Source organism: Rhodamnia argentea, chromosome 7 (assembly GCF_020921035.1).
Source record: "Rhodamnia argentea isolate NSW1041297 chromosome 7, ASM2092103v1, whole genome shotgun sequence".
In the NCBI taxonomy this organism is placed as follows: Eukaryota; Viridiplantae; Streptophyta; class Magnoliopsida; order Myrtales; family Myrtaceae; genus Rhodamnia; species Rhodamnia argentea.
The window spans coordinates 20,567,476-20,583,614 of NC_063156.1; the positions used below are offsets into that span (position 1 = coordinate 20,567,476).

General features: G+C 39.2%; 1 protein-coding gene across 1 annotated transcript; it reads right to left on the reverse strand.

The window, feature by feature from the left end:
* Window positions 1–6,421: 6,421 nt before the first annotated feature.
* On the reverse strand, window positions 6,422–15,377 carry LOC115734629 (neutral ceramidase 2-like). Its single transcript, XM_048282183.1, has 10 exons — window positions 14,941–15,377; window positions 13,623–14,009; window positions 12,660–12,868; window positions 10,900–11,253; window positions 9,717–9,978; window positions 9,361–9,631; window positions 9,132–9,257; window positions 8,878–8,941; window positions 8,441–8,607; window positions 6,422–7,314 (listed from the first exon to the last, which is right to left on the reverse strand). Exons 2-10 carry the CDS (start codon window positions 13,961–13,963, stop codon window positions 6,766–6,768), a joined length of 2,343 nt encoding a protein of 780 aa, XP_048138140.1. The 5' UTR covers window positions 13,964–14,009; window positions 14,941–15,377; the 3' UTR covers window positions 6,422–6,765.
* Between the last annotated feature and the right edge of the window lie 762 nt (window positions 15,378–16,139).

The window sequence follows — 16,139 nt, forward strand, 5'->3', positions numbered from 1 at the left end:
TTTTCCATTGGACAGCAAGCCGTCTTTTTCTCTCTCGTCTCTGTTTTCTTTTTCTTTTTCTTCTTCGCTTCAGCCGGATCGACAACCTCGTCTCGGCTCTCGATATTACCGAGAAATCTCCGTTCGGTTCGAGCCATAACTATTTACTAGGACGATAAACCCGTTGCTAGTAATATTTGCCGGGCTCAGGCAAGTCTGAGTATCGGCAAGCTCGAGTGTGAGGTCGACTTAATAAGATACTCGAGTTGCTCGAGCTCGAGCTCTTCTGAAAATAGAGAGTCATAGCATCCTCCGCAAATTAATCGAAATTTCCAAAATCAAAGGGCTTAAATAATATTCAGATATGTGATCGGGGGACTAAGGACATCTCTAAATCATTCAGGAGTAAATCTTGTACCATTTGACCAAAAACCATAATGATATTTTTTAAAAAACCCACTAAGAATGTGAAATATATTTAGCGATGATTATATTTGGCACGAGAAAAATAACGCATCGTTACGTCGAAGATTTTTTATATTAAGAAAGAAATAAATAAAAACTTGTGTCTGTCAATTACATACGTGGAATTAAAAATTTATGCTGAATTTTAAATGTTGATAGTCTCCCAGTTAAAAAAAAAAATCAAAATTTTGATGACAATTGAAAATCGACATCTTGTCGTTAGTGTCTTACGAAGAAATAAGCATAGGAAAATGATGCCTATCCTTAGGTTTAATGGATATATTTGACAAGATTATAGTATTATCGATTAATTTTTTCCTCCCGAATGAATTTAGTGAAACATTACTGCCTTATCATATTTATGGAATCATTTCCTTAATCGAGTCTAGTAACTAAATGCTCATCGAGATTAACTCATTAAGTTTTGGAATTTTCGACTTTCAACTGATAATTAGCTCTTCCAGATTTGAGAAGTCAGTATTTTTTTTTATTTTAACCACGATTTGATGATTCCTCTCTCCAAAAAGATTTTTGTTTCATGTTGCGATTAATGTATTGCCCGCCCACGACTTCCTCGTGGCGCCGCGTGATAGTGTTGAGAGCTGGTTTGAATCGGAGTCGGCGTTTGTTGGGATAATAACTGGGAATTGCTGACTCGACCGCGTCGTGTCGAGTTCGACTGTTTCGGACAAAAAAAAGACGACCGTGGGAGTTGGGCCACGACATATACCAATGAGATATGGTTGGATACGGGAAGTCAAATGGAGCTTTGAATTCGAGCACCAAACATGGATTTCAGATAGTTGGAGCACATCTATATATATTCCCACTTGGTAATTTACCCCTTTAGAATATTTGCTGTTTTCTTTTTTTAAGGATTACTATCACGAAAATCTCAAACCGATATATCTACGATAAATTTACTCAAATTAATTTTTTGACCATAAAAAAATTCTCAAACTGGCACACTTGCGACAAATTTACCATAAACTAATTTTTTTACGATAAAAAAATTTAAATTGGTACACTTGTGACGATTTTACCCTTCGTTATTTTCGTTAAATTGGGTGAATACTAACAGTGGTACCCGTCAAGCGCCACTTGTCATCCAACTCAGCAAAATTGACGGTGAAATTTAACGGAAACTAACGGAGGATGAATTTATCATAAATGTATCAATTTGAAGTTTTTCGTGACATTAGCCATTTTTTAAACAGAGTGTAATGCATATGAGGTAGGACAAAGGTGTAAGTGGATTTATTGGCCGAAGCCTGCTCGAGCGCACAAGATCGGCCGAACAAGCTAGTTCGAAAAGGGACAATTTAAGGAATCGTGAAATTGTGTTAAAAGCCACTCAGCTCATCCACCCAAAAAAAAAAAAAAAAAAGAGGGTTAAAAGCCCCTTACCGAAGGGCAAAGCTATCGAGAAATGTGCATAATAGTATGATGGGTTGATTTGTAATTATGAAAGTTTCACGAGTTTCAGATTTTGAAAGAACCAAAATGGGTTTAGCTGCAATAAATAAAAATCAATCTAGACAGGTCCTTAATTTTGGGAGGATCATAATTTAATCAAAATTTTCAGTTTCAAGTGGCAATGGTGGATTTTTTTTTTTTTTGGTCGTGAAAAACTCTGGCCACGAGGTTACAAATTCGATGTATTTCCTGAACGGATTTCTGAATGATGGCGACAGGTTTGCCAACCTCGTCGCCCAAAAATATTTGGTCTAGTCCAAACTCCCGGGCCAATTTCTTAGGCCAAACTCTCCCATTCAAAGGACAAGCACGGGTAGGTGCGTGACTCGCCATGACCATCTAGTCTACCTCATACTTTTGGCGCAATGGTGTGGAGTTATTATAGTTTTGCTGAATATTTTGTAATGAGTGTGAGACCTTTAAGATAATCGCTAGTCGTATCGTGCCTCTCCGACCTTTTATTAAAAAAAAAAAGGAAAAAAAGAAAAAGAGAGTTGGAAATATTTGGCGTCCCTTGAGTTGAGGCGAAACCACAAAAAGAAAGTCTTGTATGATACGAATCTATACTATACCATAATCCTAAGGGCATCCTTAGAGATTCTTGCAACTATGCCAAGCGACAACTCAAGTTGGAAATTGAAGAGAATTCAAAATTTTGAATTGGCAATCACTCCCTAATTAACTGCAACACTCGTCTAATTTTATTATCAGCCAGACAATAATTGGAGGCTACTAGAAATAGAAGAGTCTAAGATGGAACCACTTACCTAGAGAAAATGATATTTTTAGTGCCAAAAGTTACGTACGGAAATCACTTTGATGTCAAAAGTTTTATTCGGATAACTTAAGTGCCAAGTTTTGAAAAAGCGATCATTTTAGTGCCAAGCCCAATTTGATCCGCCGGAATTCTGACGTGCCTTTATTTTATTAATAAGTGAAGCTGATCTGGCTCCGGTGAGGTCCAATCAACAATATAAAAAGGTAAAAATTGAAAAAAGATATTAAAAATAAAAATACAAACTTAATTAGTTTACAAAAAAATAAAAAAAAGCTAAAAATTGGAAAATTACAAAAAAGCTAAAAAAATGGTAGCAGAACCAGGCGGCGAGAGCTTGTGACAGCCCTCACTGCCTGGTCTTCTGCCTCCTCAATTTTCTTTTATAATTTTAAGCTTTTTAAAGCTTATTGTTAATTTATTTTGAATAAAGTTTGTGTTTTAAACAAATTTAGGTTTTAACTGATTTTTGAATTTAAATTTGATTTATTTTAAAGTGTAGAAGTCCACGTGGACTTCTGTTTTTTTTTTTTAAATTTCATTTTACAACAAAATTTTAATTAAAAAAGCCACATATTAATTTTCGCCAGAAATTATCGCCGAAGGTACGAAAGTGATCCTTTTATCTTCGACTTGGCACTTAAGTGATCCAATTGAAATTTTTGGCACTAAAGTGATCTCCGTACATAACTTTTAACACTAAAAGTGTCCTTTTTCACACTTCTAATTGGTATCTCTCCCACTGCTGGAGAAGCATGCCGGCCCGTCCATCGCTTACCGGTGCAGAAATTTGTGCCTAGCTTAGTCGTTGTAACGATTCATAGTGTTGTCTATGTCCATTTTGATTGTTGAAAACCCTTCCTCAAAGCTGGACGTCAAGTGTACACTAGTAGAATAGAATGTACGCAGATGGAGGTACTCTTGAGGGCCTCGAAGAGCTTGGAATGATGAGAAAATATCGTGAGAAAAAGGTTGTTTTCTTATGTAGTGTAAATATATATCAAACCAATCATCTAGACATGCACGTATGGACGATTCAGGTGCATTTTTGCATGGTCGGTACAGTTTTATCCAAGAATGGAAAATTCAGCGAAAATTGCCGATTTATATAAGAAAAATCGAGACATTGTTATTCATGTAACAAACACAGGCAAAATTACCAAAAAGTCTTTAAAAAACTTATTACAAATTGTGTCAATTTAGTCTTAATTTTTTTTTTTACAATCCGGTCCTAAATCTTTTGCATTTGTGTCAATTCGGATAATCCCATCAAATCTTAGCCGAAAATCACTTACATGGATTTGTCATGGACCGGAGGTTCCGTGACAAAATAGATCAACAACATGGCTTGGGTGAACCATAAAACTTAGAAGTGTCTTTGCCTCTAGGGTTTTTTTTAGTCCTCTAGAATATCATTAGAGGCAAACGATACGATAAATGTACCATATTCTAGAGCTTTCTTATGATAAATGTCGGTAGTTGTTAGATGGGGAAATGCAATCTCAACCATTAGATCTAGAATCGATCAACGGTAGTCATTAAGAGGCTTTTTGTATAAATAGTGAGCTGTCTCCATCATTTGTATCATCAAACAATTTAGAAATACAAAACATTCTCTCCTAGAGCTTCTCTCTAAACAATCTCTCTCTATATGAACCGGGTGAACGAGCAACCAATTCTTGGGAAAGGCTTAGCTTAGGCAACCCAAAGATCCAAGGAAAGCCTAAGTTGCCGCACGGTTTGATTCCAAGTAGTCGGCCCGGTTATGCCATGTAGGATAGCCGACATCTATTTCCAGCCAAGACCGGCCGGATTGACTAAATTGTCACAAATTCAAAAGTTTCAGACTGGTAAAAAATATCTAGAACTGAATTTGTACAATTGCAATAGGTTTAAGATATTTTTGGTAATTCTCCCAATAAACAAAAGTAAATAATAGCAAAATATTCTGATACCAGTATTTAAAGTTCTCTTCTCAAATCCAAACTCAGATCGTGAACACAACTAAGCAAATCATTCTCAATAAACCGATCTTGAGCACTGTGATCCATTGAACTTCGCCATCGAGCCACAATCGCCCAAGCAATATGTAACGTCGACTCTTTCTCCCACTTAGACAAATCATCTCTAACTTTCATTCAATTTGAGGAATTCTTGTACGCATCCTCTCTTGGCTGCAAAAATCTCTCCCTTGAGTTCCATATCTTGATGAACTTATCAGATGAGTGCCTTGTTTAACATTGAACGTATTATTCTCTTCAAATCCACACAATACGTAATGACTTTTGCATAGATTACTTGCCAGCTTGAATGGACAGCTTGGATTTACATGGCTAAAACCATGTTGGGTCCAATTTTTGTCCGACTCGACAGTGAATGTGTCGATTATGGTTCAATTGTTCGGAGGGTGTACAGGCAAGGCTCACGATGAAGATAGTGTAATTTGAGGACGCGGGAGCCGTGGTGAATGTCCTGGAGCTTATAAGCCGATTACGGCGAGGAAGGTCAATTTGATCCTGAGTTATCGAGTTGAAAAGGAAGCTGGACAAGATCTCTCGATGAAAGGAGGAGCCATTCATGCTTAGAGGCGAGATAGTCGACTTGACACTCGAGCTTGGCATTTGCACCATGCAAGGTGCCCTATGACGGGGTCCAGGAATCTAGGGTCGTTTCGCCGGAGAATGTTTCTGGATAGAACAAGACGGGAGTTTTTTTTAGTGAGATCATAATATCTAGTTTTAGAATATGTGATTTGAGTGAGAATTAGATGCATTTATGCTCGCCGTTTTGCAAATATTTCCTAATTCAACTTGGATGTGATAGTTTAGAATATGTGATTTGTGCGAGAATTAGATAAAAATATGTATATATAAGCCTAAATGGTTAATAACTTTCCATTTTCGATTAGTAAGTACGAGTAACTTGACATATAATTTTTGTAGTCATCTTTTACTTCTTCTACCACAGTTTTTTTTCAATCTACAAAAAGATCACAAACTTTCACTATAATCCCAAATCTGCCCCGACGTCCAAAAATAGACACCGGTTCCCTCAAATTTTCCAATATTACGGCCACCTAGATGTTAATTATTATTAGAATTCGCGTGTTCATCAACGCCCTCATCTTTGTATGAAATAACAACTCACGATGTTGATAAGTTTGAAGACACTAATGTCAATTTTTAGACACGGGACAGATTTGAAACTAGAGTGAAAGTCGACAAATTTTTTAGACAAAAAACAATTTGAGGTAGAATAGGATTTAAACTTAAATTTAGTGACTTTTTTTTTTTTTTGGGGAATTAGGCCACAATGAGAGATGTGTTATATCAGGCGTGCGATCGACACAAAAGCTATTGTCTTCCTACGGGGATGTCTGCCTTTGCTTTCTTTGAAAATGTTTCCACAGCTGATTCTTCGTTTAGGCCAACAAGGCCCACAAGATGGTGAGATTGGAGAATCACGACCATGGACAACGTAGTAATATTGCCCGCGAAACCGACCGATGGCTTCAAGATTTGATCATAATGAGGGTCCGGCAAGTTGAAATCCACATCTACCGTTCCGGATATAAAGTTGAGCCACCAACTTCACCAATGAGCATACTGATGAAATGCTTTCTGTGATTGAAATACGAAATAACGCCGTTGAATCCAAGTTGCATCGTTCCGATTTGCTTTGTACCCTTCACATCGAGCTCAAAGAATACGAACCTGCATAAAGATTAAAATGACGACAACCAATGAAACCAGGGAATCAAACATATTCGAGAACAACACGACGGAAATAACCGACCATGTAACCCTCTTGGCTTCCCTCCACCATCATATTCTTCTTTCCAACAGTTCATAAAAGGCCAACAGCATCCTATTCCATATCCCACATAAAAAGCTACCATTCGTGGGTTCATTTGTCATCCAGCACTAAAAAGCTTCACCATCGTTTTTCAGCATAAGCCTGTACATACACCAACCTAGAATTTACTATGAATGCATCGATAAAATGTAAGTAAACATGTATTTTCTTTCCTTTGCTTATTTAGCTACAGTAGTAACACGCCTTCAGCAACACTATGCTACCCCAAAGGCACTTGATGAACCGGCGAAATGCCGGATGGCCCCCAACAGCGACTTTGCAGCACCAAAGTGTCGGATTCTGTAAACCCCTGAAACAACCGAAGTAGGGACCCTCCATTCGATAGTTGCATAGCTCCTAGGACTCAGTTTCGCAGGCCGTGACCATATGAACTTCAAGCAGAAATCGTCGTCATCGTAGGCTGGGACCCAGGCATTCCGATCCTGGAGAAACTCCACCAGCGCGAAAGTCCCCTCAGTCATCAGGTCGTTTCTAGGACAAGCAGACCAAAAAGTGACTCTCACTAAATCTCCTCTTCTGAAGGTGGAATTCAGGGGGATATCAGCCTTAACGTCTCCAAAGCTCACGCCTGGAGGTGTTGCATCCAAGATAACTTGGGGGAGTAAGCTAATTTGCTTGTCAAGGAGATCTGGCGGTTGCGGACCTGGTTCAATGGTTTTGTCGGTGATGAGAGCTTCAATTAATTTCTTGAACTCCTGAATGTAGGCACCGAGTGTGTGGGGACCGTAAAGAGTAGATGCGCCCTGGCAAGCATCAACGGCTACATCTATAAGTCAAGGTGGACGTGGAAACAGAAGTTTCACATCCACTATCAAATGGTCAAGTGGGATAAAATGCTACTAAGCTAAAAGGTCAAGCCAAGCTGAAGGAGCTCCCTTCCAAACAGTATCATTGCTAAATGTTACCTCATATTTCCACAAAATAGGCCCATCCTCAAGCTAAAATTACGACATTAAATTCATCCTCCTACTGAAAAAAATAATTCTATATTTAGGGAACTTAAACGTAACTTATAAAGGCTTCTTCATTTATGTATATCACTTCAATATATAACCAGAGCAGGCATAGGTATTGGCATGTCTAGACAACCAGGGCATCTGAATGGTTCATGCAGGCACCTTCAAATAATTAACTTATCGTATGTCAAGAGTGGTAAAAGAAAGACCTAATAAGACACTGATGGAAGCCCTAACAGGGCCAGTTGAATCTGCACATATGGCAGAGCCAGAGGACATCCACAACAAGGATAGCAATCAACTAGGAGGATCCATGTAGCTCCCTTGCACCTCATATAAAAAAGTTTATTTACTGCTCAATGTACCAGACATAAACAACTTAAAGGAGTTAAAAAGATATCTTCAAACTGCAATTTCGATGATCTTTAGCACAGCAATTAATGCTGCTTAATCCCAGATACTCATGCAGCATATTTATAGATTATTACTTGGGAAAACCGATGCCCTAATGTGGGAAAAGATAACTTTGTATGATAGAAGTTTGGTGGCACAAAATGAAGTTAGAATGAATATCTAGGTTCATCCATAGCAATCCAAACCATGGTCAGAGAGAGCAATCTAATGACTGCTTTCCCCCAATCAAGAAATAAGAAGATGCAGAACGAATCATGGCCTATGCTTAATTTCGTTGGCCAGTGACTGTACAGATTCAAAAACACGGTTCAGTGTTCCCATAAGAATCAATGAATTACTGAGGCAACCAATATCGGCGATACACTCTGCAAATTCCCCCAATGACAAACCACTTGTACACATGATGAACTTGGTAATCGCACACATACAAGAAATAACGCTCTAACAAAGATGCTAATATGACCTGATTCAATAGTAACAGAGTAAAGGGGATTCAGACCTCGTATCTCTGCACTTGATATTCCTCAAACGTGGTAACATACTGAGAATAAGTGTTGGAAAGCCCTGCAATGACAATATGGCCATTGCTATCAAACTCGTCCGCTCTAGACGCAAGCACCATCTTGATGGCATCACGCAGACGTCTACCGGCCATAGTTGTGAACTCTGCAAGTGCAAGCAACCTAATCACTGATGGGTGAAATAAGACACAAACCATGATAAACCGCGGGAAATCATCAATTAATTCCAGTCATCCATTAAATATACATCATTTTGTTCAATTATATGAGCTTTCTATACGAGCACCAAACAATTTGTCCAGCCGCATGTACTTAACTACTTGCTCCAACATATATTGACACGGAGGAACAATTAAAACAATTTAACGAGACAAGAAAAGCAACTATCAGGGGCGGGTAGCACTTTTGTTGGTACCTGCAGGTACGGTGAGAATTACAAGTTGCCCTATTTGCAGAGTCTGTAGAGGAAGTATTGAAGGCTGCAGTTTGGATAAAACAATTTATGTTAGAACACCAATGAGGCATTGCTGGTAGTTTCAAATGCTGAATAGTCTGCAGGTAGGACTCCCTTACTTCAACTAGTGGATAACAGAAATGGCTGAATTTCAATTTTGATGCGGATGTTTAAACATCTTCCAAAACGATACTGGTCATGAATTCTCCACTTACCGCCCAGTCATATGGTTTCTTCATTTCTCCAGTGTCAAGTAGAATAGGCTTTGGATGCTGACAGTCAATCTGCTCTTGACTGGGTGTTTTCAACAAATCCCTTACCAGCTTCCAAAAGACATTACCCTGGAAGAGCAGCCAACAAGAAACCGCTGCCGGTTAGGTAAATCGGCCATTAAAATCTGCTAACGACAATTGTCAATACAGGCAATGGAGAGATTTGACCAGCCTTATCATCTCCTTGCTTGAAATCAAAAGCTCCAGGGCCATCGGTTGTTCCGGCAGCAAAAGCAAAGCCCATTGCAGCAGGACATGTTTTAACCACCTGACTGCCTCCACCGGGTTTAGGAACTGTAACCTCAATGTTAGAGAAATCCACATAAGCATGCTTATATCTGATCTTTCCTTTCAGTTGCTCCCTCGCTTTGTCAAAGAGTTCTGCAGCCCTTTTGAATTGCTTTTCTCCTATTATGCGTGTGCTCTCAAATTCATCAGGGTATCTTCCAAATAAACATGGAACAGATTAAGACCCTTACAAACTAAAAGTCATTTGTACATGCTTCCAGGAAGAGGAATTGTACATACCCTGGCCCCCGTCCGTAGCACAACTCATTTTTTCTATTGCAAGTGCTATGATTGAAATCACAAGGCAGTCCAGAGTCGATGCAAAATGAGCCAAGAATGTTCGGGCTTACATCGCCACAATTTGTTTGACAGAATGCAGCAACAAACTTTGGCCTATCATCCTTTCTTAAGGCACTCCTAACTCTCCTTGTGACACCCAATGATCTCATTATAGGTCTTCGTCGAGAAGAGTGGAAAGAACCGGCAAGCGTCTTCTTTATAGCTGCATCAATAGGTAAGTTTTGCACACTCACTGACCCAACCAACATCTGTTCTCTGGATTAAACTCTCTAAATTTCAGGAGGTAAGTGATAATGCATATCCATCAGCGGATATCAAGGCATGCCATTTTGGAGATAGGTGGTTAAGATGCCAGTAACCAGAAGAATTTACTTTGTGAGATGCAAGGCACTGAAAGAAATTGACACATCATTCTGTTCTCAGTTTTCCCGTCACATCGAGGGACTACACATCCAAACGTGACGTTAAATTTGAAACTTTCTCACTTTAAGGCCCATATTAGTTCAGTATTTAATTGTTCTAAGCGAAGGGTAGCTAAGAAGTCAGGCGTTTAGGAGAATGATGAGGCTTTGGGAGCGTATAGTGCAGTTCTCCCCTTGATTCTCTTAAGAAGTCAACTAGACTGGGTCGGGGTGGTTTTAAAATGAGCTAACCACCTACTAAGCTTTCATACGGAATTTTTTCCAAGTAATTGGATATTGGGCCACACATACAAAGCATAAGTCAAGAGTTTTGTCCAGCAACAGTGATAATTACCATTATCCTCACCTGTCATTTCTGTCAAAATGCTCAAAAAAGCATCCTTTTATGATATGGGAGGACATTTTATTAGGTCTAAAACAAATCTACAGTGCAACTTGTAGATGAGCATAAAGCACAGGAAGAACCTTTTACCTTAGAAAATTAAAGATTCTCCAGTAGCTTAAATTTTAAATGTTTCATAGCACCAGATCGGCTGGATTTCTTCTGTATTACCCAGAAGATAAAATATTTATTGCATAAAATTATTTCTTGCCCCAGTGGCATTGGATGACAAAGACTGGCTTTTCCTTAGAGTTGTAAAATGCAGTATAGAACAATGTGACAAGTTATATAAGCAAACATGTAAAGGTATTCAGCTTACGTGTTTTATGGTCGGAAGCCAGGCTTGAGACTCTTCTAGATATCCTATCCATTCCAGAGTCATTAAGACGTGCACTTCCAAAGCCTTTCAAAGAATAATCCTTTTCAAACCAGTCCTCCATAAATCGTGCTGCAGCTCCTTTGTTGTCACCGCTAATTAGGGAGTTAGTTCGACTCATTGAAGTTCCATGTGTTGCAAACCAGTTGAAGCTACCAACTGGACCCCATTCATCATCTACAAACTTTATGAGAGTCATTTCTTTGTCAACATTGTATTCGTACTTCTTCCGTTCAGCCTCCGGATTATTGAGATAAGCACTAGGACTTCGGTTAACACCAGCATCAAGAAGCTCTCCTGAAAAACCATGAGGATGTGAAGCTTTAAGTCCCAAAAATCCTGTATATTTGGAGGTGACAGCAACAAACACAACAGAGACAACAGACATGTAAAAAGATACACAGAAAGTGGGTTGTCCACTGATTGGGTCTGAAAGGACTGGCTTTATTCAATAGATGCTGATAGTAAACGGGAGCAAAACCCATAAGATAGAGTAGTATGGAATCTTACATCCCTTTTCAGTTTCAATACTTCCCACAGACAATTAACTAAAAAGATAGGATCTTGCTGGAGAATGTATAATGGACTTTGATATTCCAGCCAAAAGTATAAAAGACACTCGCATCAGCAAGTTAATCGGGGACAAGACCACAAGTTTTGGTCTTCCGTATCCAAGAATCAATTAGCTTCACCGACACTAGTTTCCTTTGGTTCCTCAGCTTGGGGTTCTCAGCACAGAATGCACAACACAATTAAGAGTGCAATCAGTGAGTGCAATCAGTTAAATTGACACAATCTAGCACTTGGACCGAATTATCAATTGTAAATCTCGAGGCTTGATAATTAAGCTTACTAAATCAAGCGTGATAACTCTAGCTCAACTTGATTTAAGATACTCAAGTTCAGCTATTCTATTTAAATTACTGTTTTAAATGGATGTTACATCAAACTAGAAAATGATCTTGCACCCGAGAAATGAGGAACTGCTTAAACTTCTGCTCTCATAAGAATCTAAAACATGTTAAAAATACAAACGAGAGACAATGAGTCAAAAGGATTGCCAACTCCTCAATTTAACTATGAGGACGGCATCTTTCTGACCCTTGACACACTCAAACTTGATGAAGATTGTAAAGTTAGAATTGCTTAGCAAGTCCAAGTCAAACTAGAGCTCAACTAGTTTCAATCCCACAACAAGTAAATAAAACAAAAGAGGGAGAAGAGTATATTTAGATCATAACTTTTTAATTCTTTAAGTCGGCATTTGCAGTCCAAGGAACAAACTGTCACTGACTACAACTATTAAACTAGATTTAAAACATGCATTACCCTTCTTGAAGCTAAGGAAAATATTTGCACAGTTCTAGCTACAATTGCTTGAGTGAGTATAGTAGCAAACTCAAATAAGAGATATGAGCAGCTATTCACGCATGAACCATGACTATCATCACCAGAGTACGTCATTGCAATTTAAAAACACGTCCAAAGACACAAATATCTCCAATTATAAAAAGGGCAAAGAGGTGAATGAAGAAGTTCGCTAATGGATTAACCAGTAATAATGAAAACAGGTAAACAACTCAACCAATTGATTCTTTCTATCTCCATCTTAACAAGAACTCACAACATAGATTGATAGCCATGGCAAGCAGTGAAAGATGGGATAAAGAAGCGTAGGAAAAATATGAAGCATTTTTTATCACCTCTATTGACAAAAATACTCCCTGGCCGAAGATTTTCATGAGCTTGCACAATGCTTTTCTCAATCCCATCAACAAGAGCATGAAATGACTGCCTTACAAATCCAAGTGATGTCACTATATATACGACATACTGGAGATAGCCTCCTGGTCCAGCATGAGTGTGAATTCCACTAATTGCGACATTCTCTTCAGTATAAAGATTCCCATATCTGAAACGCAACAAAGTCAGATATATGATACTACAAGGCTCGTTGTTCAAAGGTTATACAATTTTTTTTCATATAATGCAATAAATAGTAAGCCACTCAAAATAGCTGCGCCTTTCTATTTTCTCTAGTGAAAGAATAAAGATGTTAGAAGGAAATTCCAGATTACGCGAGAAGATGATAGACACTATTATGTCCTGCTCATGTAAGCAGAGATGAATCCCATCCAAACTAATGTCAGGAGAAACAATATTCCAATGAAAGAATCAAGGTCGTAGAAGAGTGTGTTTTACATACGTATCAAATAAGATGAAAGAAATAAGTACTTCATGCTTTTATAAGCTGAAAAACCATCCAAACTAATGTCGAGCCAAACAATTCTCCGGTGAAAGAAGGAAGACGTAAGAGTGCAGTTTAGACATACTTATTTGAAAAAGATGAACAAAATGTGTCCACATGTAAAGTGGTATAGTTGAAATTCATCCAAACTACAGTGACAATTCTCCAAAGAAAGAAGCAAGATGTTAAGAGTGCACTTTACATGCTTAATCTAAGAAGATAAATGAACTATGTACTTCATGCCCATACAAGCAGAATTCCATCTACTCAAGAAAAGTATCATTCTAGAATTGATAATACGAGGATAGAGAATTGTATCTACTCATGCATGAAGGTCCAAAAGTACTTTCTGGCCTAAAAGTTGGACTTAGAATGGCAGTGTCTAAAGTTGGATTTAACTCAATGTGGGAGAGATTACCTTGCTTTTAATCTCTCAAGTACTTTAATAGTCACAATTTGTGAAGCCATGCATGCATCAAGGTTTACAAATGCTACACGATTTCCTTGAGGTTCTGCAACAATAAAAGTCCGAGCCCGCAATCTAAAGTGGACTCCAGATGCAATTTGTTCAATGTTTGCATATCCCATCATATTTACATCTGCAGCAGGCCCTGTGATATCATAGCTCCCAAGGCCAATCAAATAATTGGAAGCTGACAAGTTTCCTTTGATGTTCTGGAACAGGGCCACAAGGAACAAGAACCATCTAGTTATACAAAACCTCTTGATAGAAGCATGAACAAGGAAAGACGTTGCCATATCCTCTTTCCACGACTTGAAATGGCCTCGCTCAGTTCATTTCATCTATGACGAAAGAAATGCCGACACGTGAATCATCAAGTGAGCTAAATGTGTAAGTAAAACATACAATAAAGCCAATCAAAGTAAGACTATATAGTTAAGCCCGTTCACGTTATTTCACACCAATTGTAGAGAATGCCGGATTGATACTCAAGGTTCACGAAATGCGAGACTAACCTGGGACCATAAAGTTAAACTTCTTAGTCACTAGCTAAAAGGTCAATTAAATCCAGGATTACAACCTCTGAAGAAATCACCTGAAATGAGGAATGTTTTATTGTAATAACATGGCCCTATTCGACATGGGGAAAGCTCAAAAGTCTGTATTCCCAGCCTCCCAGGTGTGGTATGTGTTTCTCAATACATCCACATTCTTTGCTCTAATCTAATCTCTTGGCAATTAAGTTCTGCAAAACTCAGTTCTAGGCAGAGTATGCCCCTTCGATTATGCTATACTCTTACCATGGAAAAGATTCAACAGACTTCCACATCTAGTTCTATTATAAGTTGACACGAGTGAGGGTGACCTGTTGGAACCAACAGGGAACATCCTTGAACAAGCTGCGGGCTTCGTAACATGTATCGAATCCTTTTGCCGCAAGACGAGTCAGCTACGTCAGCTGGAAAACAGACCCGGCAACCTTAAACTTCCATCTTACAACGTTGAAATTCCAATTACCAACAACAACAAAAAGTACTGACAGCAGTTTTCCAAGTTCCAGCTCCACAGAAAAAGCTCATTTTGCCGTCGCAAACGAGTAAAGGCTTTCTCCGTCTACAGTGTGAGAATAGAATATACAAGAAAATGACCAGCATACCAAAATCAGCAGAACAACATGAGGGGCACAACATCATGTTCGAGGAAGGTAGTAATTACGGACGACGATGCGCGAGCTTGAGAATCAAAGAGATCAAAGGAACCCAGCGAAAGGTACCAGTAAGAGCAGCTCAATTGGGTGGAGAACTCAAGGAGCGAACCCAGTAAAGAATCAAGCATCTGCTCTCTTCACAACGTACGACACAAACGCGCAACATTTATGAGGGCGACGCAGCCACAAGTTGTCCTTTTGGAATGTCGTAGAGATTAACCTCTTGCTGGTGGGTCCCCTGCCATTAGAGCGGTGATTGACTCGAGAAGACTCATCTCTCTCTCTCTCTCTCTCTCTCTGCGCGCTTTATGGCAATGGGATCACCTCGTCGCGGGGAAGAGTTGTCGAGCTTTCTGAGCGAAACGACGCAATGCTGGAGGGAGACGGGAGGCGTAAAGCGCCATGAAAGCGCAAAAGCGAGAAGCTCCGTCTGTCCATTCGATCGGTGGCCCGCACGCACTGAAGTAGGGTAAGCCGTTTTGAACTCATCTGCCTCCAAAGAAGCTTCCTTCAGCATGGAAGTTCTTGAACTTGTGTACGGAACACGGCATGGTAACCATTTTATTTTTAGAATCAATTTTTGATTAAAAATAATTTTTTAATTTTTAATTTCTGAATTAGTTTTTAATCAAAAATATATATTTAATAATAACATAAAATTTCTATCCCTGAAATAAAATTTCATTTGATAATGATTAAAAATTTATACTTCTGAAATATTATTAACACAAAATCTTCTATGAAAAATTTCTACTTCGATTTTAATTTTTTTAATTTATTTTAAAAATATTTTTAATTATTAGAAAATATTATTTACTATTAAGATAAAAAAATTTATTATTTACTTTAATACTAGCGATGGCAGCCAGCGAAGGTTGGTGGTTGGCGGCAACCAACTGTGGGTAGTGGCGGTCGACGGTGCGGTGGGGGGCGATGGCGATAGGTGGTGGTTGGTACTAGGGGCCAACGGTGGCGGGAGGGGGTCGCGGTAGTGGGCAGCGAGGGGTGGTGGGCGGCGGAGGTAGGTGGTGGGAGGTGGTTGGCGACGGCCGACGATGGGCGACAGCCGCCAACGGTGGTGGCGACGATGGTGGTTGCGATGGCGACGGTGGTTGCTGCAGTAGTTGGTGGCTAGGGCGAGGGTTGATGATAGTCGGCAATAGGCAGAGGCGCCCAGCAGAGGCCTGCAAGGAGCGGAGGTTAGCGGCGTTGGGCGGTGACAGATAAAGGAAGGGCGACAGAGAGGGTGCGACGAGGACTTGATA

What these genes read in the sequence shown, in the direction of transcription:
- LOC115734629 (XM_048282183.1), bottom strand. Translation starts at nt 13,963, where the DNA reads ATGGCAACGTCTTTCCTTGTTCATGCTTCTATCAAGAGGTTTTGTATA. An exon ending in GAGTATTTTTGTCAATAGAG is followed by an intron (nt 11,254 to 12,659) that starts GTGATAAAAAAT and finishes ATGGTTTTTCAG; the next exon opens with GAGAGCTTCTTGATGCTGGT. An exon ending in TGCTACGGACGGGGGCCAGG is followed by an intron (nt 9,632 to 9,716) that starts GTATGTACAATT and finishes TTTATTTGGAAG; the next exon opens with ATACCCTGATGAATTTGAGA.